Below are 22713 nucleotides of genomic sequence, written 5' to 3'. Positions count from 1 at the left end.
CCTGTGACCGACCCAGGCGGCTCGTGACTGCCCTTGCTTTAGGGCAATAGAAACACTGCTTCCCCCTCCCCCCACCGAAGCGCCCTGCTGTTGCAGGGGCGGAAGGCCGGCCATTCGAATGTAGGCCTGTCCCTGCCGCAGCTGGCTGGGACGGCCCTTTCCCCACAGAACTCCTCGCCTGTAGGGCTCTGTGTGATGGGCCAGGGCCCCCCTGCGTCCCACGGACCGAGTGTGTGGGATTCACCTTGCGGGGGGGGGGGGGGGAGCACCAGCAGCCGGGGGGCATTTTGAGTCCTCAGGCCTGGGCTTATCGGTTAATCTAGTCGACTCCTTGGTCATCCCCTGCCCCCCGCTGCTTCTGTATCCGAGGCAGCAAGGGGCGGAAGCAGGAGCCGGTGCTGGTGCCGGGGAGAGCCGGCTTAAAAGCTGGTTCCTGCTCAGCACTGTCCCCGTGGTGCTGCCTGCCCCCTCGTTTCCCCCCCCCCCCCACCACACACACTGCTGCCTCTACCAGAGGCAGTAGCAGGAGGGGCAGGGGAGGCTGCTGCTAAGCAGCGTCTGCCCACAGCCGGCCTGGGCTGGCCGTGAACAGAGGGGCTGCTGGACCCTGGCTTGCACCAGGTCTGGGACCCACCTCCACTGCGGCTCTGCAGTTTAATCGGGGTTTAATAGGAGCCGCCCGCCCGCCCGGCCCTTCCTGCATTTCAAACTGCAGAGCCGCAGTGCGGGGTAGCTCCCGGCCCTGCTGAATCGCACCTGGTGAAATACTTCACCTTCCCGGAGGTCTGGAGCTGGCTGCGCTGTCAGAACAGTGGCCGTGGAATCCAAGGAGCTTGCCCGTTCGGAGGTTTAAAACCTGTCCCGCTCCCCCCCCCGTTAGTATCCGATTGCAGCCACGTGCGCTTGCTCTGAGAAGCGAGTCCGTCCCGCTGCCCCCACGGGGCTCTGTCTGGCCTCTCCATTGCCGTAGAAGTGCTCAGTTTACAACAAATTGAATCTTTTCTCTAATCGCCGGCCCTGCCGGCTGGGGCTGGGACCAGACGCCGAGCTGGCTCGCTTCCTTCTGGAGCACCGCGAGCGGCGCGAAGACTCTGCAGACCGGCTCCAGAGGGCTTGCCAAGAGCTAATGGATTGTCCCTGCTGGAAGTGGAGATGAAGGATCAATTGTCGAGCTGCCTGGGGGAGCCCTAGGATCCCCGGGCGGGCAGAGAGCTCCGGAGCCGTGGAGAGCAGCCCCCCGCCCACAGCGGGCCCAGCCCCAGCTATCCATCGAATGGAGCCTAGTTCCCTCTCCACGGCTGTGCTGGCTTGAGAGGCCCAGCCGGAGTGCGCAGCGTCGGGGAAATGAGATGCTTTGTGGGTATGTCCAGGGAGCACACCCGTGGGATAGAGAAGGTGCCATTGACGAAGGTTGCTTAGGTGGAAAATCGGTTGGGTCCCTCTGCTATGGCCCTCTCTGCGTCTCTTCCCTCAAGAATTCCCTTTGCAGCCTCTCCGTAGGGAAGTGTTTCCCTGTTTCATTGGCTGGTCGCTTGCCTCTCCTTTGCCGCGGCTCTGACCCTTCGAGAGAGGCCCGCCGGAACTGAGCGCGCTCCTCCGGTCGTGGCCTGCCCCTTCGGTCATGCTGTGCCAGCATGTGACTTTCAAGGGCGTCTTTTCCAATGGTCCCAGGAGATCCAGGGGGCTCTTCCAAGATAGGCCCCACGTCAGCGGCGCCGGACTCCAGAAACATTCGGTGTCCGCGTCGCGCTGGCCGTTTAAGGAGCCCTGAGTGTGCAAGGATTTTTCCCCCCCAGCTCCCTCTGGGATCAGAGGAGAAAATGGTGTCCCTGGCCTCTGTTTGTCAGAGGCTGGAGAGGGATGGCAGGAGACAAATCGCTTGATCATTGTCTTCGGTCCACCCTCTCTGGGGCACCTGGTGCTGGCCACTGTGGGCAGACAGGCTACTGGGCTGGATGGACCTTTGGTCTGACCCAGTCCGGCCGTTCTTATGTTCTTATGAGAAGGCTGGATATTGTCCTCCTGCTGTGGCGAAGGGATCGCAGGCCAGCTCTCTCCAGTGGGATCGCATGGCCGTGGCCTTGGCCGTGCCGTCTGTGCGGGTGAGGGCAAGAGCTGCAACTCCCAGGCAAGCAAATCGGTGAGGGACAAGACGTTATGGGACAAGTGGAGTATGTCTCCGGCCCGCCCACTGGAGACGGTGACACAGGAGTTGCCATAGATCTGTATCTAGTATGGAAGCCAGCCGGGGCCGTGGGATCCTGCAGTCTGACTCCGGAATATCACAGGCGACTGACCTCTCCCCACTTACTGCTGGAGGAGTTTAACGTCCAGCGCGGGCCTGGAGACACGGAGACTCCCCGCTCCCTTGGGAGTCTGCTCCAAAGGTCAGTCCCCCGCTTGGGTAATGCACATCCTAATTGGGATCTACTTCCGGCCCCTGGCTCCTGTTGTGCCTCGCTGTGCTAGGCGAGCGTGCGTGTTCGTGCTGGGAATCCTCTCCCCGTGCAGGTCGCTGCCCTGTTCTCACGTCCCTCGTGAGCTGTCCGAGAAACTGATCCAGCTCCTCCCGTCTCTCGTGCTGCGGCATTTTCTCCAGCCCTCGAATAGCTTTGGGGGCTCCCCTGTGCACCCCTTGTTCAATCGCCAGAACAGGGCGCCACGGTACAGTGTGGAACTCACCCTGGAGAAGGCGGGCAGCGCTTTCTGCGCCAGCAGCTTCAAACACAGGCAGGTAGTCCTGCTGCCTGGAGGGACGGACGCAGGGGCCGCTGCAGCTCGGCATTTTCCAGGAGGGAGAATGGAGTTTCCAGGCGAGAAGTCCTTCCGCTCTGCTCTGCTCTGCGCTGATTTGGCCACAACTGGGCTACGTCTACACTCGTGGCTTCTTGCGCGAGAATCTGCGGAGCGTCTACACTGCCCGCCCGCTCTTGTGCAAGGAAATTTCCAGTACGGCGTAGACACAGTAGACAGGTATAAGCCCTCTTGCGCAAGAGGGCAGGGTGGGTGCTCGGCAGGGATTTCTTGTGCAAGAAAGCCCTGTGGCTAAAATGGCCACTACCGCTTTCGTGCGCAAGAGAGCATCCACAGGGCCGTGGACGCTCTTGTGCAAAAGCACAGCTCGCACATGGCCGTGTGGACGTTTTCTTGCACAAGAGTTCTTGCACAAGAACACTTGCGCAAGATGTTCTTGCGCAAGAAGCCGCCAGTGTAGACATAAACTTGGAGTCTTGTGTCCAGTTCTGGGCCCCACGTTTCAAGAAAGGTGGAGAAATGGGAGAGGGTCCAGAGAAGAGTAATAAGAATGATTCAAGGTCTAGAGAACATGAGCTGTGAGGGAAAGCTGAAGGAATTGGGCTTGTTTCGTTTGGAAGGGAGAAGACTGAGGGGGGACATGAGAGCAGCTTGCAAGCCCCCAAAAGGGCATTACAAAGAGGAGGGAGAAAAATTGTTCCCCTTGGCCTCTGAGGACGGGACAAGCAGCAAGGGGCTTAAACGGCAGCAAGGGAGGTTTAGGTTGGACATTGGGAAAAACTTCCTGCCTGTCAGGGGGTCAAACACTGGAATCCGTTGCCTGGGGGGTTGTGGAATCTCCATCCCTGGGGATATCGAAGAGCAGGTTGGACAGACACCTGCCAGGGATGGGCTGGACCAGGGTTCCCCAACCTACGGGTCGGGACCCAATCCGGGTCGCCATTACATTTCAGAAGGGTCGCCGGGTGTCTCCCCAGGTGGCTCTGCCCCCCCCCCTCCCCGTTTTTGACTTGCCCTGGCTCACCAAGTCTTCCTGAATTGTCAGAACGGGTCCCCGTCTGGCGACGGCTGGGAACCGCTGCTCTGGAGGGTGCTTGGTCCTGCCGTGGGGGCAGGGACTGGCCTTGGGGCCCTCGCGAAGCCCCTTCCTGTTCTGGGGCTCTCTGACCAGGCGGTGACAAGACGTTGGCCATGGTGCCTCCCTGGTACTGGGGCCCTGCGGGGTCGTAGCTCTCGGGCGGGGGGCTGTGAGCCTTGGCCAGCTCCTCAGAGCATTTCCCACTTCCGACCGGCACCACATGGGTCCTGCCTGGGTTCAGCATGAGCCCTCGGCTGGGAGCCGGGGCCGTGCCCACGCGGGAGCATCAGCTGGGCCCGGGGCCTCGCTCCCTCTCCCTCGGCCCTGCTGCTGAAGGGCAGACCCAGATGGGCCTGGGGGGGGAGCAGGTGCCCCTTGCTGTGCAGGGTCTGGCAGCGGAGGAGGGCCGGAGTCCCTGCCCCCCGGGATGGCCGCTCCGGCCAGGCGTAGGCGGGCGAGCCGGGGTCGTGATGCACCCTGCCACAGGTTGCCGCACGGGCCAGTAGCCGCACCTGGGCGCTGACCGGGAGGGGGCCGTGCGAATGCCCGCGGGCCGTCTGTGCTGTGCCCGGACCGGGCGGGCTCCGGGAGGCTGGCTGCCCTCCTGTGTGGCTGGGCTTGGTGACCGCTGACTCCGGGAGGTTCCCAGCACGGCCAGGCTGCGGAGAGCTGGCTGGGGGGACCCGCAGGGCCTGAGGATTGGGCCGCCTGCTGCATTTTCCAAGGGAGCGTGGGATGCGGGCTTCGCCGACGGGGTATTGTCTGTCGCCGTGACCAGGGCATCATGTCCTTTGCTGCCTGCCCCCGCCTGGGGGCCCGGATCCGTTCACATTGGGGGGGGCTCGTGTATTTGCCTCCGCTTCATTACGAAGGATGGAGCCAGGCCCGGGCGGGGGTGCGCAACAGCGCTTCCCAGCCCGCGGGCGGGCGCGGGGCTGCTGGCGGGGCGGGCACGGGGCTCCTGGCGGGGCGGCCGAGGCAGCTCGCAGAGCAGAATAGCGGGCAGTGCGGGAGGTTTGTTTTGCCTTTGCCGCAGATGCCGTGATGTCCCTGTTGGTTTTACCCTCGCCGGCGCGCTCCCCTTCTCCCTGCGCGTCCGCTCAGAGCTGGGGCCGCGGGGCCGGGAGGTGGGCGGCCTGGGGCCGAGGTGTGGCGGGTGGTGGACGCCCAGCGGCGGCTGGACTCCCGGGCGTGTGGCCGGGGGTCCGGGCGGCTCGTTCTCGGGACGCGCTGAGCCCTGGGGAAGTTCGCCGCGCTTTGGGAGCGGGTCGTCGCCGGCTGCTTGTTGTTACCCCTCTGATCTCTGCCTCGGCCAGGCCAGGAGTGTGCCGTGCTGGTGACCTCTCCACTGGGCAGAAGGGGGCCTGGGGGGTGTCCAGAGAATCCCCTTTGCTGTCCATGTCGCCCATGGCCGGGTACCGCTGCGTCCTGGAGAGGGTCTGTCTCAGGGCGGGGGGCTGCTGTACTGTGCTCCCAGCTGGAGCGCTGGACGCCCCGAGCAGGCCTAGGTCCCTCCTGTCCATCTCGCGGAGCACGAGGCTGCTCCGTGTGGCTGCGACGGTGCCTCTTCTGCACTGGGGGCTGGCAGGGACCAGGACAGCACCACCCCCCTCCTTAGCCCTGGGCAGGCCGGGCTCGGCCTTGGCTTGTGCCCGAGGGCGGGTGTTGTGGGAATAGGGCCAGGCCGGCGGTGGCTCTGCCCGGGGTCTCGTGCGGCCGGCGGGGCTGGGTGCTTTGTCCGGCACGAGGGCACGGACGGGCTGCAGCATCCGCGGGGCAGAGCAGGGAGCCGGGAGATCTGACGAGCACGGAGGCAAAGCCCTATTTTTATCTCTGACGTGTCTGCAAACAGCTTCCAGCCGCAGCGTGTGCTGGGAGGAGGACGCTCTGTGCTGGGCGGTGACTCTGAGAAGCGTTGGAACGTTCAGAGTGTTAATGAACCGCTCGCTGGCTGCGGGGGGACAAGCGGTAGGGAAACGGGCTGTTTCATGGCTGGGGTTTGACAGCATCTCCGGGGGTACATCTGCGCCAGGACACTTGGGACTCTCACCGGCTGCCTCTGGCGTCTCGCTCTCCTCTGCTTCGGTAGCGTAGCTCGGGGCTTGCTTCGCAGCGCTTAGCCCTACAGCCTGGTGTTTTGGGAGTCAGGGCTCTCTGCATCGTCCCCAAGGCACGGATGGGGAAACTGAGGCACGGAGCTTTTTGCTCAGGGTTGCCCGGCAAGCCTGCGGCTGGGAATAAGTCTTCTGTCTCCCAGCTGCCTGCTGCGCCGGACCTTCCTGCTGCCCTTTCTTTTCAAAGCAAACGAGGCGGCGCTTCTGCCTTTATGGCACACGGCCGGTTTGCAATGTGCCCTGCGGTCACCGCCAGGACTCGGCTAAGATCAGGGCCCCCCGGCGCAGGGCGTCAGGGAGAGGCAGAGGAAGAGGCAGCGCCTGCCCCAAAACTTGAAGCAGACGAGACAAAGGGTGGGAGAAGGGAAGGGTGTTCCTGGGATCTGAGACCCAGAGGTTAAGTGACTCCGTGGGGGGCACCGGGGGAGTCAGTGGCAGAGCCGGGGCTGAGTGCTGAGGTGCCGAGTGCCCGAGCAAGCCCAGCGTGCCCCGAGGATCACAGCTCCCGCGCCGAAGGCGGCAGTTTATCCGACTGCTACGTGGAGGAGCTTCTAAGTCCGCCACGCTGCAGGGAATCTCTCCGGGCGAGCGAAGCGTTAACCCCTGGGGTGGGGACGGGTCTGTGGGGACGGGTGCGGGACCGGGACCTCCCAGGGCCAAAGGCCCAGCTGGGAGACTGGCTTTTCCAGGGCACATTCTGCTCCTGTCCCCGCAGCCGGAGCTGGGTTTCCTGCCTGCCTTGCCCCGTCAGGCTCTAGGACCCAGGAGAAGCCTTCCCGGGCACTGATCGGGCGCAGTGCTTCAGTACAAGCCCTTCCCGCAGCCAGCGATCCGATCCGATCCGTGGGGAGCTCGCTGGCTCTGCCTCTGCTCACCTGCCGCCCCCTAACTCTGCCCCTCCCTTCCCCAGAAGCGGCCGCCGAGGATGGCGCCCTGCCCGCTCCTGTGAGGTGTCGCCGCGCGGGGGACAGATGGCTGCAGCGAACCAGGGTGAGTGCCCAGCGGCTCGTGCCCGCTGACGGGCTGTTCGGGGAAAGCGGGCTCCGGGCAGGGCTGCAGACGGGAATCCACGAGCCCGGCGCCGGCCCTGGCTTGGAAAGTTGAACTTGGCTTCTGCGTTCGTGCCAGGCCACATGCCACCCCCGGCACCGGGGAGCCGGGCGCCGGGGCTGCCGAGACTGACCCAGCCACCGGGCGGGACTCCGGGCTGGGCTTCCCGCGCCCCCCTAGGGCAGCTGCCGCTTCCACGGGAGCCGGGGAATCCGGTGGCATTTTGGGTCCCGGCTGCCTGCGCGTGGTGCGGCGCCGCACTCCGCCGGGGCGATCCACCGAGGGCGCGGGCAGTGCGGGGGGAGGGGGGCTTGGTCTCAGTCCCCTTGTGCTGGGCCGCCAGCTGCCGTGTGTCTCTGCCAAACGGCTTCCCCGTGCCCTGCCAGGGGCCTGGCAGTCCCTTGCCTTTTGCTTGTGCCCCTGCGCCCGGGGGGCGAGACGCCGGCATTGGAGAGCCGGTGGGGGGGCTATCTGGCCTCTGTGTGCCCAGCCTGAATTTCACTCCTTGCCCCGGCCTCGGGCTGGGGCCCACGTGGCCCGTTTTGAGCAAGGGGCCCGGGAACCTTCCGCGCCGCCCACGGCTGCTCCCCTCCGCTTTCGGGAGCGCTGTCCCAGCGGGCGGCCCGGCCGTGGGCTCTCTCCCGGCGGTGGGCTGCCGGAGCCCCTGCCTTTGTGCGCCTCTGCCGCTTGGCGCTTTGGGGGGAGGGTTGGGGAGACCCTCGGGCTGCTGTGGCCCCTGGGTGTTGAGACCCCCAAGGCTCCCTGGGTGAAAGAGAAACCCCCCCTCGCCAGCCGCTGGCTGCTCGCACGGCCCGGCACTGCCCCCGCGGGGAGGGGCCCGGGGAGGGGAGGCAGCCGTAGGCAGGGTGGAACGGAGGCTCTGCCGCTGTCTCCGGCCAGGACCCGTCTCCTCGTGGGGCGCGTGGAATCCGGGGGGCCTCCCATGGAAGTGCTGAGCCCGCATTTGTGTGGGGCGGAAGGGGGGGTTCCATCCCCTCACGTAGTGGGGGGGCTTATGGATGGGGAGAGAGCTGGGGGGTCCCTGCCCCCCTGGAGATGGGGCTGGTAGTTACTAGCTTGCCGTGTGCTCTGCTGCATACATGTTCTGCCCTCCCCCCAGCTCCGTCCTGGCCACCCCTTTCCAGGGGAGAGGAGCCTGCTGGGCCCCATTTCAGCCCTGCCCGGCCAGGCTGTGGGACGCTGCCCTGGGCAGGGCGGGGCTGTGCGGGGCAGTGGTCGCAGGTGATGACTCACGAGGACCCTGCAGGGGAGGGGACGCTGGCTCATGGCATTGGCCAGCTTCTCCCCTTCCAAGGCCGCCCCCCCCCCCCCCGGAGGCGTGAGAGACGCACAGTGCGATACTCTCCACCATCGCCTGCTGACTCTCACTGGGCTCCCCCTCGCACCGGGCTGGGCGGATTCTAGGCCCCGTTCCCCTGAGCTCAGTGCGGCCCCATCGCCTGGGGAAGGGCAGCGAAGTGCTGTCCCTGCTGCCCGCGTGTCCAGGGGCCCCGCTGTGCTGGGCTCTGCCGCGCCCGCCCGTGGCAGGGGCTGCCAGTGCAGACAAGGGGCATGTCCGCCGCCTCTTGTGCGTGCCGCGCTGTGCCAGGGAGATGAAGTGACCGGCTCAAGGCCATGCAGGGAGTCAGTGGCAGAGGCAGGGACTGGCTCAAGTCTCTTATCCCAGCCCAGAGCCTTTTCCTTGTGGCTGGGGGCTGGGCCTGCGGGAGCGTAGCACTGCCTGCCAGATCCCAAGGCGCTCCACCTTTGGGGACCCCTTCCCACTGCTGAAATGCAGCCGCCTCTGGGGCGGAGCAGGGCTGGCGTTTCACCGCACGCAGCGGGCGAGCTGTGGCCGCGTGTGCAGTGCAGCTGGTTACTCCGACTAAAGAGGCCTTGGTGCAGTGCCCGTTGGGTTTTTTGAGACCCACCAGTGGCCAGGGCCCCTGGGAGACTGCCCCACCCGTGCCCCGGGCCCCCTAGCACTGCGTAGGGCGCTGGTTACGCTGCCGCGGAGGCCTGCTCGCTGCTCCAGCCAGCATGCCCTGACCCGGTCTGTCTGCGGAGCTGTGAAGAGCTGGCCGCCGGGTAACTTCGGGGGCGAACCCACCAGAAGGGAAGGGGACTGGGGTGTGGGACGCCAGCTGAGTCTTCCCAGCCCGCCGGGGTGGGAATCAGTCCAGGGGCTGCCCCCCGGGCCTGGCTGGGGCTGGGGACGCCCGCTGCGGCCAAGTGGCTGGAAGCAGCGTCCGGAGCCCGGCGCTCGCGGGTTGGCGGCCCTCCTTGCACACGCAGTCGCCGGCCGCCGGCCCTCGCTGCGCCCCTCTGCGCCTGGCTCCCGGGAGGAAGTGGAGCGCAGCGGCTGGTGGAGAAGGCGTGACCTAGGACCCGGGTTCACGTCCTTGCTGCACCACCACTCCCAGTCTGACCTGGGCATGGCAGAGAGAGGCGCCCTGCCTCAGTTTCCCATCTGTGCAGTGGGGTGAGTGGCCTGCCTGCCAGGGAGGCTGGGAGGATGGATCCATTAGGACCGAGGGGGGAGTGTAGTAGGGAGTCAGGTGGCCGTCTCTCCCCCTTTCGCTGAGCGGCGTGTCGGGGGGACCCTCTGCCTGTCCGGGGGCCGTGCCAAGCAGCCGGGGGCAGAGGCAAGGGGGGCGCCGGGCCCCTCGGGGCTGGGTAGGGAGCCGGTTGGGGAGTGGCTGGGGGCAGGCCCGTGGGGCCGGGTTCCTCTCTGTGCCAGGCAGAGGGGAGCCGGGTGTGGCCGGGCGACTCTGGATGCACCGCGCCGGGCGGGTCTCAGAACGTGGCTGCTGGGGAGCCTCGGGCAGGGCTGCTGCCTGGGCCCTCGCCTGGGAGTGGGGAGCAAACCTGCCGCCCGGGGACCGGGGTCTGTGCGCGGGAGAGCCGGCCTGGGGGCGGTGGCACGACCGTCCCTCCCTCGTCCCTTGTGACCGGCGGGCTGCGGCCCCCTCTCTGCGGCGTGCGCCTGCTCGGGTACCGGGGTGGCTCCCCCCCGTCCTTGTGCGCCAGTGCTGCCTGGCCCCGGGTGCGGCGCGCAGAGGTGTCCCGGGGGTCACTGGGCCGTTGGCCCTGGCCCTCTGCGCTGGGGGAGGGGGGGGGGCCGGGAGGGACGCTGCTGGGTTGTGGTTTCCGCCTCTTCTCGCCGTCCTGACACCGGAGGGCAGCGGGGCGGGTGGAGGAGAAGCTCTCAGCCCAATCTCCGCCCCCCCCCCCGAACCCCCCCCCCAAGCCCAGTGTGGAGGGGTTGGCCCCCCCCGTGTTCTCTTCCCCAGCTCCCAGGGGAGGGCAGCCCCTTTCCCGGGGCCTCCCGCCCTGGGCCAGGCCCCTTGGCGCCGGGACGTGACCGGGCGCGGGAGCAGAGCTCTCTAGGAATCCGCACGGCTCCCGCAATGTGGCTGGCTCCCAGGCAGGCCGAGGCTGCTTGGCTGGACGCTCCGGCCTGAGCCGCTGGGAGTCGTGTGGGCCGCTGGCCTGGGAAAGACGTGGGTTTAACTAGCCGGGCTCCAATGCTGGGAGCCGCTGGGACCGGCTGTGGCCGAACTGGGCGCTGCCTGCCCGGAAGCTCTGGGGGTGCCCGAGAGGGGCCCCTGAAGCCAGGGCATGTGGCTGCAGGTGCAAACCGAGCCCCCCAGGACCCTCTCCTGCTAATGTTCTCCATCCGCCCCGCGGTTCATGGGGGGCCCGCGGCCCCTAGAGGGCCTAGTAGGCAGGAGGCTGAGGGGCTGACGTGGAGAACGCTCCGGGTGTGGCTGTCTGGCTCAGAAAGCCAGGCAGCATCACGCTGGGCTGGCTGCGAATGCCCCCCCACATCTCGGGGGTCGGCCGGCGCGGGGGGTGGGCTGGCTGCGAATGCCCCCCCACATCTCGGGGGTCGGCCGGCGCGGGGGGCGGGCTGGCTGCGAATGCCCCCCCACATCTCGGGGGTCGGCCGGCGCGGGGGGCGGGCGGGCTGGCTGCGAATGCTCCCCCACATCTCGGGGGTCGGCCGGCGTGGGGGGCGGGCTGGCTGCGAATACCCCCCCACATCTCGGGGGTCGGCCGGCGCGGGGGGTGGGCTGGCTGCGAATGCCCCCCCACATCTCGGGGGTCGGCCGGCGCGGGGGGCAGGCTGGCTGCGAATGCCCCCCCACATCTCGGGGGTCGGCCGGCGTGGGGGGTGGGCTGGCTGCGAATGCCCCCCCACATCTCGGGGGTCGGCCGGCGCGGGGGGCGGGCTGGCTGGCTGCGAATACCCCCCCACATCTCGGGGGTCGGCCGGCGCGGGGGGTGGGCTGGCTGCGAATGCTCCCCCACATCTCGGGGGTCGGCCGGCGCGGGGGGCGGGCTGGCTGCGAATGCTCCCCCACATCTCGGGGGTCGGCCGGCGCGGGGGGCGGGCTGGCTGGCTGCGAATACCCCCCCACATCTCGGGGGTCGGCCGGCGCGGGGGGTGGGCTGGCTGCGAATGCCCCCCCACATCTCGGGGGTCGGCCGGCGCGGGGGGTGGGCTGGCTGCGAATGCCCCCCCACATCTCGGGGGTCGGCCGGCGCGGGGGGTGGGCTGGCTGCGAATGCCCCCCCACATCTCGGGGGTCGGCCGGCGCGGGGGGTGGGCTGGCTGCGAATGCCCCCCCACATCTCGGGGGTCGGCCGGCGCGGGGGGTGGGCTGGCTGCGAATGCTCCCCCACATCTCGGGGGTCGGCCGGCGCGGGGGGTGGGCTGGCTGCGAATGCCCCCCCACATCTCGGGGGTCGGCCGGCGCGGGGGGCTGGCTGCGAATGCTCCCCCACATCTCGCAGGAAAAGGAAGAGGCTTTGGGCTGGGGGTTGGGGTGTAGGTGGGGGTGCAGGAAAGGGAAGAGGCTCTGGGCTGGGGTGCAGGTGGGGGTGCAGGAAAGGGAAGAGGCTCTGGGCTGGTGGTTGGGGTGCAGGTGAGGGTGCAGGAAAGGGAAGAGGCTCTGGGCTGGGGTGCAGGTGGGGGTGCAGGAAAGGGAAGAGGCTCTGGGCTGGTGGTTGGGGTGCAGGTGAGGGTGCAGGAAAGGGAAGAGGCTCTGGGCTGGGGTGCAGGTGGGGGTGCAGGAAAGGGAAGAGGCTCTGGGCTGGTGGTTGGGGTGCAGGTGAGGGTGCAGGAAAGGGAAGAGGCTCTGGGCTGGGGTGCAGGTGGGGGTGCAGGAAAGGGAAGAGGCTCTGGGCTGGGGTGCAGGTGGGGGTGCAGGAAAGGGAAGAGGCTCTGGGCTCGGGGTTGGGGTGCAGGTGGGGGTGCAGGAAAGGGAAGAGGCTCTGGGCTGGGGTGCAGGTGGGGGTGCAGGAAAGGGAAGAGGCTCTGGGCTGGGGGTTGGGGTGCAGGTGGGGGTGCAGGAAAGGGAAGAGGCTCTGGGCTGGGGTGCAGGTGGGGGTGCAGGCCATGGGCTGCAGTGCAGGGAAGGGAAGAAGCTCTGGGCTGGGGGTTGGGGTGCAGGCTCTGGGCTGAGGGTTGGGGGGCTGGTGGGGGTGCAGACTGGGTTCAGAAGGATGCACGGGGGGGCTCAAGGTGGGGCAGGGGCAAGGTGATCCCCTGCTGGGGACAGGGAGGGGGCCCTGTTTCCCGGCTGCGACAGCTCGGTCGGTGCTGGGGCCCGGGCGACTCAGGGCGTGGCGAGAGCTCTCACCTGCAGCCCTGAGCCCTCGGTGGGGCTTGCTGAAAAGGGGTGCGGGTCCCTTTCCGTGAGAGGGATGTGAATTAGACGTATCGCAATTGCTAACGAAGAGGAGAAGATTTAAATCCCCCCCCCCCCCCCCTTCATTGGCAATCGCGATACGTCTAAGTCACGTCCCTTTTACGGAAAAGGGACGTAGCCGTCAATCAAGGGTCCTGCCTGCTCTGATTGGACGATGTGAGGGGGTGGTGGCCGAACCGCTGGGCATGCTTTTCCACATTGGGAGCCAAACCCTCCAAAGCATTTAGACCCCAAAAGGAGTCAGGCATTGGAACTCCTGTGAGGACGGGGAGCTCTGGCCTGTTGCCTCTTCCTGGGGTGTTGTTCCTCCTACCACCGCCCCTCACAGGTGCTGGCCGACTGTTTCGGGCAGAGGGGCTGTGCGCCACAGAAAGGAACAGCCTGGCGTGTTTCTAGGAAGCTCTGTAGACACCCCTCTCCTCAGCTGGAGAGCCGGAGCCATGACCCAGAGGGTCTGAAAGCACCTCGGTTTCACAGTATCCTGGCGGCTGCTGTGCTTGAGACCCCGGGAGGGCCAAATAGTTTCATTGCTGCCTCTGGCAGCTCAGGGTTACGTGACTGGAGCTGCCTGTCTCCTAGAGCTGGAAGGGACCTTGAAAGGTCATTGAGTCCAGTGCCAACCTTCACAGCAGGACCAAGTACCATCCCTGACCAATTCTGCCCCATATCCCTAAATGGCCTCCTCAAGGATTGAACTCCTAACTCTGGGTTTAGCAGGCCGATGCTCAAACCACTGAGCTAGCCTTCCCCACACCCTGTCAGCCAGCTGTTTCTGAGGCGCTGCCCAGTGCTGTGCCTGCAGAGCAGGCCTGACGCGGGGGCAGCTGGCAGTGGCCCAAGGCTTTGCAGATGCCGGGCCCATCTGGACTCTGCGCTGCGGGCATCCGGGGCTCGGCAGTCAGGTCAGAGCTGCTGCTGAGTCGGGCTCCTCTGGGCGGAAGGTGACGGCAGCAGTGCCCTTGTGGTGTGGAAGGACACAAGCGAGCAAATGGGGAAGGGCCGGCCGGATTCTCTTCAGTGCTGGGCCTGACGAGGCCTGGAGGCCGCGGAGCGCAGCCAGCCGTACGCAGTTTGCTCTGCTTCGCCGTGGGACTCGCTGGCGTGGCCGCATCTCCTCCAAACACTGCCTGGCCTGCGACGGGCTGGTGGCTGAGGAGAGGTGCCGGCTGGGACGCCACTGATCGGAGAGCGGGGCGCTCGCGAGCAGAGGGGCGGCGGGCAGAGGTCTGCCCTAGCAACGGAAGCCCCCCCCCCCCTCGTGACGGGGGAGAGGAAGGCAGGAAGTTGTGGGCTCTTGTTTCCGCAGTAATTCGCTGCGGCTGAGCTGGTGGCTAGAGTCACGACTGAGCTATCTTGAGAGAGGAGCGGAGCTCGGAAGGTTCTCGTACCAGCCTCATCACCATACTATCGGCGTGCGTTACGGCAAGAGACTGACGTGAATTACACATGGCTCACGCTCGCCTCTCCTCGCTCCCCGGGGAGCTGAGTGAGTCACGGCGTGTTTTGTGGCACTAGGCTCTTGCTTTCATAGAACCCCAGGACTGGAAGGGACCTCGAGAGTCACTGAGTCCAGTCTCCACCCTCACGGCAGGACCAAGCACCGGCTAGCCCATCCCTGGCAGGTGTCTGTCCCACCTGCTCTTCAGTAGCCCCAGCGATGGAGATTCCACAACCCCCCTGGGCAATTGATTCCAGTGTTTCATCACTGACAGGCAGGAAGTTTTTCCAACTGTCCTAAACCTCCCTGGCTGCAGTTTAAGCCCCTTGCTTCTTGTCCTGTCCTCAGAGGCCAAGGGGAACAATTTTCTTCCTCCTCCTTGTGACACCCTTTTAGGTACTTGAAAGCTGCTCTCATGCCCCCTCTGTCTTCTCCTTCCAAACTAAACAAGCCCAATTCTTTCAGTCTTCCCTCCTAGCTCGCATTTTCTAGACCTTTTGTCATTTGAGTTGCTCTTTGCTGGGCCTTCTCCAATTTCTCCACATCTTTCTTGAGATGTGGTGCCCAGGACTGGACACAAGACTCCAGCTGAGGCCTAACCAGCGCAGAGCAGAGCGGAAGAACGACTCCTCGGGTCTTGCTCACCACACTCCTGTTCATGCCTCCCAGAATCATATTTGCTTTTTTTGCAGCAGCATCACACGCTGACTCATATTTAGCCTGTGGTCCACTCGGAGCCCTAGATCCCTTTCTGCCGTATCCTTCCTAGACAGCTGCTTCCCGTTCTGCGTGTGTGACACGGATTGTTCCTGCCTAAGGGGAGCACTTTGCATGTCTCCTTTGATATGTGCATTGCTCTGTGTGGAGGGAAGAGACCTGGAGAAGTGTGGAGGGTAGCGAGGGCCCTTCGTTCGTTTCCCTGCCTCGGCCCAGCCAGCCCGCGAGAAAGTTCCGTCTCCTCCACTGACCTGCTGTGACGTAGTGGGGGTACCTGGCTGGTTTCTATGCTGCTGGCTCTGGGGTAACCCCCACTGGCTGCCGTGGGTACCACGACCCAGCAAAACAGGATGAGTCACTATGCAAACCAGTGGCCAGACACCCCCCATGGAGAGGAACAAAGGAAGGTGGAGGCTGCCCTGGCTGGGGGGCAGGGCTGGAAGGGAGTTAGTTAGTTTCTGTCTGGGAGCATGGAGGAGACAGCCTAGGGAGAGGAGCTGGAGTTTAGGGGCCCAGTCTCCCCCATCTCAAGGGGGCCTGAGGCATCCTAGCCCAGCTCTGTGACCAGATTCCATCTGTGCTGTGCTGTATCCTGGAGAGGCAATAAACTTCCTCTATTCCACCGGCTGGTGCAGCCTGTTTGTGCCAGTTCGGGGTGCAGGAGACGGGGGACCCCCAACGCGCCGTCACACCTGCCTTCCCCTTGCTGTGGCGAGCGCCCCGTGGGTAGAGGGGCAAACGCATCAACCGTGATCATCATCCCAGAGCAGGCTCTGTTAGATCCCCAGGCCCCACACCTTGGCGTCGAGTGAGTGTTCTGTAGGAACCCAGGCGCACAGGCTGTTCCGTGGGACCCGGCGTTCCGAGCCGCTGCAGGCTTTGTGCCCAGCTGGTTCTGCAGGTTGTCCCTGTTCCCGCTCTGCCTTAGCCCGGTTGGAATTCATTGGTGCTAAACTGTGCGGCAGCTGCCCGCCGCTCCCGTCTGCCACCAGCCAAGCAAGCCCTTCGGGTTCTGCCAGTCCAGGCACGGCCTTGGGGGGCCACCCGTGGGGTATGTCGGTGCCCGCGTTCCCCAGACAAGCCCCCCGCGCGACATCCAGCCCACGGGAATGCCACCTCCACTGTCTCCAAAGAGGCAGATTCCTCACCAGCTCAGCTGGCGGTGCCCGCATCCCTCGACTAGATGAGCAGGCAGAACTGAGACGAGTTTGTTGGCAAAGGCCAGAGAGCTGAGCGGGAGAAGCAGAGAGAAGAGAGACCCAAACTGGTCAAAACGAAACCAGTTTAACAAGCTTTCTGGGGAGGGACGGGTCCTCGGTTACAATCTTTGTCGAAGGCCACTTCCGAGGAGCCGGCCTTCACGGACCGTGGTGAACACTGCCCTTTGCTCCCTCGGGGTGGGGAAACCAACAGCTCGTCTGGCTTCTCCTGACACCCGCCGCGCTTACTGTCCGTTCGCTCCTCCGCCCGGCCGTGCCGACGTCCCGGCCTCGTGGCCGTTTGCGCCTCGGGTTTCGCTCCGATGCCACTGAACCGTCCCTTGTTTGACGTCGTCGCGCTCCAGTCATGCTAGGCGCCGGGAGCAAGTGGACCTCTGTGTTATCTGGGCGTCCCTCTGGTTACCGACTGTACAGCACCGTGCCGGAAAGTGCCCTTCGTTCCTTCGGTGGCGGCGAGACCGAGCGCTCAGCGCGCAGTGAATGGCCGGCTCTCCCTGGAGCCCTTCCTGGCACTGACAGAGGAGGGTCACGACAGCTGTGTGGAGAGGTAGTCGGGGTGAGGGGTAGCGAGCCCTTTGCCGCGGGGCACCAAGCAGCCCTTGGGGTGACCGTATCGCCGGGGAGTCCGTCTGCGAGGGGACCCCGGCCTGAGGCCAGGTCCTTGTCCACCAGGAGGGGACGGCGTTTCCTGGCCACCCGAGATGTTCGCAGCATCCGGGCTTTGTACACTAGAGCCGCGTCTGCAGGGCATCCAAGTGGAGGCCTAGACCAGGGGTGGGAATAATTTTGAATGGGGGGGCTACTCCGAGATTCTGGGGTGCGGAAGGGGGCGTGGAGTCCGAAAGGGAGTTTGGGTGAAGGGGGGGTGTGATCTGGGGCAGAGGCTTGGGGTGCAGAGTCCAGGAGGGGGTCTGGGTGCCGGAGAGGATTCTGGCCTGAGGGAGGGGCTCTAGGGGGGGGGCAGGGTCGGGGGGCGGGTTGTGACCTGGGGGAAAGGGGTGCCGAGGATTTGGGTGGTGGCCTGGGGCAGGTAGTGGGGGGGTGCCAGAGGCAGGCTCTGGCTGGGAGGCGCTTACCTAGGCAGCTCCCAGCCAGCAGCCCTGCAGGAGCCTGAAGGCTGCAGTCCCAGGCTGCTCCACGTGCTTCTGGCCTGGGCAAAGTGTTGGGGGGAGGAGGCTTCAGTGGCTGCTCCTGCCGCCACCAAAATATCTCAGCTGCTGTTGGTAGAAAGTGGCCTCCGTGGGGCAGTGGCTGCCCCTTCCCCGACAGCAGGTCCGAGGAGCAGAGCCCAGGCCGGAGACGACTGAGAGTCCGAGCTTGGGGGGCCAAGGAGCGGGGCATCTACAGCCTCGTGGGACTCCTGCATGGCCAGTCCGGGCTGCTCCCAGCACCTCTGAGACGGCTGCTCCGTGCCCCCGTTAGCGTGGGCTGGGGGTTCTGCTGGCGGAGGAGGAGGCGTTTGCACGACCCTGCCCCCCGTTAGCGTGGGCTGGGGGTTCTGCTGGCGGGGGGAGGAGGCGTTTGCACGACCCAGCCCCCCGTTAGCGTGGGCTGGGGGTTCTGCTGGCGGGGGGAGGAGGCGTTTGCACGACCCTGCCCCCCGTTAGCGTGGGCTGGGGGTTCTGCTGGCAGAGGAGGCGTTTGCACGACCCTGCTCCCCGTTAGCGTGGGCTGGGGGTTCTGCGGGCGGAGGAGGCGTTTGCACGACCGTGCCCCCGTTAGCGTGGGCTGGGGGTTCTGTGGGCGGAGGAGGCGTTTGCACGACCGTGCCCCCGTTAGCGTGGGCTGGGGGTTCTGTGGGCGGAGGAGGCGTTTGCACGACCGTGCCCCCGTTAGCGTGGGCTGGGGGTTCTGTGGGCGGAGGAGGCGTTTGCACGACCCTGCCTCCCGTTAGCGTGGGCTGGGGGTTCTGCGGGCGGAGGCGTTTGCACGACCGTGCCCCCGTTAGCGTGGGCTGGGGGTTCTGCTGGCGGAGGAGGCGTTTGCACGACCGTGCCCCCGTTAGCGTGGGCTGGGGGTTCTGCTGGCGGGCGGAGGAGGCGTTTGCACGACCCTGCCCCCCGTTAGCGTGGGCTGGGGGTTCTGCTGGCGGGCGGAGGAGGCGTTTGCACGACCCTGCCCCCCGTTAGCGTGGGCTGGGGGTTCTGCGGGCGGAGGAGGCGTTTGCACGAGCGTGCCCCCCGTTAGCGTGGGCTGGGGGTTCTGCGGGCGGAGGAGGCGTTTGCACGACCGTGCCCCCCGTTAGCGTGGGCTGGGGGTTCTGCGGGCGGAGGAGGCGTTTGCACGAGCGTGCCCCCCGTTAGCGTGGGCTGGGGGTTCTGCGGGCGGAGGAGGCGTTTGCACGACCGTGCCCCCCGTTAGCGTGGGCTGGGGGTTCTGCGGATGGAGGAGGCGTTTGCACGACCGTGCCCCCGTTAGCGTGGGCTGGGGGTTCTGCTGGCGGGCGGAGGAGGCGTTTGCACGAGCGTGCCCCCCGTTAGCGTGGGCTGGGGGTTCTGCGGGCGGAGGAGGCGTTTGCACGACCGTGCCCCCGTTAGCGTGGGCTGGGGGTTCTGCGGGCGGAGGAGGCGTTTGCACGACCGTGCCCCCGTTAGCGTGGGCTGGGGGTTCTGCTGGCGGGCGGAGGAGGCGTTTGCACGAGCGTGCCCCCCGTTAGCGTGGGCTGGGGGTTCTGCTGGCGGAGGAGGCGTTTGCACGACCGTGCCCCCGTTAGCGTGGGCTGGGGGTTCTGCTGGCGGAGGAGGCGTTTGCACGACCCTGCCCCCCATTAGCGTGGGCTGGGGGTTCTGCTGGCGGGCGGAGGAGGCGTTTGCACGACCCTGCCCCCCGTTAGCGTGGGCTGGGGGTTCTGCGGGCGGAGGAGGCGTTTGCACGACCGTGCCCCCGTTAGCGTGGGCTGGGGGTTCTGCTGGCGGGCGGAGGAGGCGTTTGCACGACCGTGCCCCCCGTTAGCGTGGGCTGGGGGTTCTGCGGGCGGAGGAGGCGTTTGCACGACCGTGCCCCCGTTAGCGTGGGCTGGGGGTTCTGCTGGCGGGCGGAGGAGGCGTTTGCACGAGCGTGCCCCCGTTAGCGTGGGCTGGGGGTTCTGCTGGCGGAGGAGGCGTTTGCACGACCCTGCCCCCCATTAGCGTGGGCTGGGGGTTCTGCTGGTGGGCGGAAGAGGCGTTTGCACGAGCGTGCCCCCCGTTAGCGTGGGCTGGGGGTTCTGCGGGCGGGCGGAGGCGTTTGCACGACCGTGCCCCCCGTTAGCGTGGGCTGGGGGTTCTGCTGGCGGAGGAGGCGTTTGCACGACCGTGGCCCCCGTTAGCGTGGGCTGGGGGTTCTGCGGGCGGAGGAGGCGTTTGCACGAGCGTTCCCCCCGTTAGCGTGGGCTGGGGGTTCTGCTGGCGGAAGAGGCGTTTGCACGAGCGTGCCCCCCGTTAGCGTGGGCTGGGGGTTCTGCTGGCGGAAGAGGCGTTTGTACGACGGTGCCCCCCGTTAGCGTGGGCTGGGGGTTCTGCTGGCGGAGGCGGCGTTTGCACGAGCGTGCCCCCGTTAGCGTGGGCTGGGGGTTCTGCGGGCGGCGGAGGCGTTTGCACGACCCTGCCCCCCGTTAGCGTGGGCTGGGGGTTCTGCGGGCGGAGGAGGCGTTTGCACGACCCTGCCCCCCGTTAGCGTGGGCTGGGGGTTCTGCTGGCGGAGGAGGCGTTTGCACGAGCGTTCCCCCCGTTAGCGTGGGCTGGGGGTTCTGCGGGTGGAGGAGGCGTTTGCACGAGCGTGCCCCCCATTAGCGTGGGCTGGGGGTTCTGCGGGCGGAGGAGGCGTTTGCACGACCGTGCCCCCCGTTAGCGTGGGCTGGGGGTTCTGCGGGCGGAGGAGGCGTTTGCACGACCGTGGCCCCCGTTAGCGTGGGCTGGGGGTTCTGCGGGCGGAGGAGGAGGCGTTTGCACGAGCGTTCCCCCCATTAGCGTGGGCTGGGGGTTCTGCTGGCGGAAGAGGCGTTTGCACGACCATGCCTCCCGTTAGCGTGGGCTGGGGGTTCTGCTGGCAGAAGAGGCATTTGCACGAGCGTGCCCCCCGTTAGCGTGGGCTGGGGGTTCTGCTGGCGGAGGAGGCGTTTGCACGACCGTGCCCCCCGTTAGCGTGGGCTGGGGGTTCTGCGGGCGGAGGAGGCGTTTGCACGACCGTGCCCCCGTTAGCGTGGGCTGGGGGTTCTGCGGGCGGAGGAGGCGTTTGCACGACCGTGCCCCCGTTAGCGTGGGCTGGGGGTTCTGCGGGCGGAGGAGGCGTTTGCACGACCGTGCCCCCCGTTAGCGTGGGCTGGGGGTTCTGCGGGTGGAGGAGGCGTTTGCACGAGCGTGCCCCCGTTAGCGTGGGCTGGGGGTTCTGCTGGCGGGCGGAGGAGGCGTTTGCACGACCGTGCCCCCCGTTAGCGTGGGCTGGGGGTTCTGCGGGCGGAGGAGGCGTTTGCACGACCGTGCCCCCGTTAGCGTGGGCTGGGGGTTCTGCTGGCGGGCGGAGGAGGCGTTTGCACGAGCGTGCCCCCGTTAGCGTGGGCTGGGGGTTCTGCTGGCGGAGGAGGCGTTTGCACGACCCTGCCCCCCATTAGCGTGGGCTGGGGGTTCTGCTGGTGGGCGGAAGAGGCGTTTGCACGAGCGTGCCCCCCGTTAGCGTGGGCTGGGGGTTCTGCGGGCGGGCGGAGGCGTTTGCACGACCGTGCCCCCCGTTAGCGTGGGCTGGGGGTTCTGCTGGCGGAGGAGGCGTTTGCACGAGCGTTCCCCCCGTTAGCGTGGGCTGGGGGTTCTGCTGGCGGAGGAGGCGTTTGCACGACCGTGGCCCCCGTTAGCGTGGGCTGGGGGTTCTGCGGGCGGAGGAGGCGTTTGCACGAGCGTTCCCCCCGTTAGCGTGGGCTGGGGGTTCTGCTGGCGGAAGAGGCGTTTGCACGAGCGTGCCCCCCGTTAGCGTGGGCTGGGGGTTCTGCGGGCGGAGGAGGCGTTTGCACGAGCGTTCCCCCCGTTAGCGTGGGCTGGGGGTTCTGCTGGCGGAAGAGGCGTTTGTACGACGGTGCCCCCCGTTAGCGTGGGCTGGGGGTTCTGCTGGCGGAGGCGGCGTTTGCACGAGCGTGCCCCCGTTAGCGTGGGCTGGGGGTTCTGCGGGCGGCGGAGGCGTTTGCACGACCCTGCCCCCCGTTAGCGTGGGCTGGGGGTTCTGTGGGCGGAGGAGGCGTTTGCACGACCCTGCCTCCCGTTAGCGTGGGCTGGGGGTTCTGCGGGCGGAGGCGTTTGCACGACCGTGCCCCCGTTAGCGTGGGCTGGGGGTTCTGCTGGCGGAGGAGGCGTTTGCACGACCGTGCCCCCGTTAGCGTGGGCTGGGGGTTCTGCTGGCGGGCGGAGGAGGCGTTTGCACGACCCTGCCCCCCGTTAGCGTGGGCTGGGGGTTCTGCTGGCGGGCGGAGGAGGCGTTTGCACGACCCTGCCCCCCGTTAGCGTGGGCTGGGGGTTCTGCGGGCGGAGGAGGCGTTTGCACGAGCGTGCCCCCCGTTAGCGTGGGCTGGGGGTTCTGCGGGCGGAGGAGGCGTTTGCACGACCGTGCCCCCCGTTAGCGTGGGCTGGGGGTTCTGCGGGCGGAGGAGGCGTTTGCACGAGCGTGCCCCCCGTTAGCGTGGGCTGGGGGTTCTGCGGGCGGAGGAGGCGTTTGCACGACCGTGCCCCCCGTTAGCGTGGGCTGGGGGTTCTGCGGATGGAGGAGGCGTTTGCACGACCGTGCCCCCGTTAGCGTGGGCTGGGGGTTCTGCTGGCGGGCGGAGGAGGCGTTTGCACGAGCGTGCCCCCCGTTAGCGTGGGCTGGGGGTTCTGCGGGCGGAGGAGGCGTTTGCACGACCGTGCCCCCGTTAGCGTGGGCTGGGGGTTCTGCGGGCGGAGGAGGCGTTTGCACGACCGTGCCCCCGTTAGCGTGGGCTGGGGGTTCTGCTGGCGGGCGGAGGAGGCGTTTGCACGAGCGTGCCCCCCGTTAGCGTGGGCTGGGGGTTCTGCTGGCGGAGGAGGCGTTTGCACGACCGTGCCCCCGTTAGCGTGGGCTGGGGGTTCTGCTGGCGGAGGAGGCGTTTGCACGACCCTGCCCCCCATTAGCGTGGGCTGGGGGTTCTGCTGGCGGGCGGAGGAGGCGTTTGCACGACCCTGCCCCCCGTTAGCGTGGGCTGGGGGTTCTGCGGGCGGAGGAGGCGTTTGCACGACCGTGCCCCCGTTAGCGTGGGCTGGGGGTTCTGCTGGCGGGCGGAGGAGGCGTTTGCACGACCGTGCCCCCCGTTAGCGTGGGCTGGGGGTTCTGCGGGCGGAGGAGGCGTTTGCACGACCGTGCCCCCGTTAGCGTGGGCTGGGGGTTCTGCTGGCGGGCGGAGGAGGCGTTTGCACGAGCGTGCCCCCGTTAGCGTGGGCTGGGGGTTCTGCTGGCGGAGGAGGCGTTTGCACGACCCTGCCCCCCATTAGCGTGGGCTGGGGGTTCTGCTGGTGGGCGGAAGAGGCGTTTGCACGAGCGTGCCCCCCGTTAGCGTGGGCTGGGGGTTCTGCGGGCGGGCGGAGGCGTTTGCACGACCGTGCCCCCCGTTAGCGTGGGCTGGGGGTTCTGCTGGCGGAGGAGGCGTTTGCAC

At 67.1% G+C, this 22713-nt stretch overlaps 1 protein-coding gene across 9 annotated transcripts in view; it reads left to right on the top strand.

Annotated features, from left to right (window-relative positions):
* Window positions 1–22713, top strand: part of ADISSP (adipose secreted signaling protein) — a 100453-nt gene that overhangs the window by 28194 nt on the left and 49546 nt on the right. For 6 of the 9 annotated variants that reach the window (XM_075931082.1, XM_075931087.1, XM_075931085.1 and 3 more), the window contains exon 2: window positions 6857–6936. In XM_075931082.1, coding sequence (XP_075787197.1) covers window positions 6857–6936 — 80 coding nt within the window. The other 3 variants (XM_075931083.1, XM_075931089.1, XM_075931090.1) reach the window with 3 other exon arrangements.

Source organism: Pelodiscus sinensis, chromosome 5, assembly GCF_049634645.1.
Source record: "Pelodiscus sinensis isolate JC-2024 chromosome 5, ASM4963464v1, whole genome shotgun sequence".
NCBI classification, from domain to species: Eukaryota; Metazoa; Chordata; order Testudines; family Trionychidae; genus Pelodiscus; species Pelodiscus sinensis.
The sequence above is the reverse complement of the archived record's forward strand: the minus strand, read 5'-3'. Positions and strand labels throughout refer to the sequence as shown.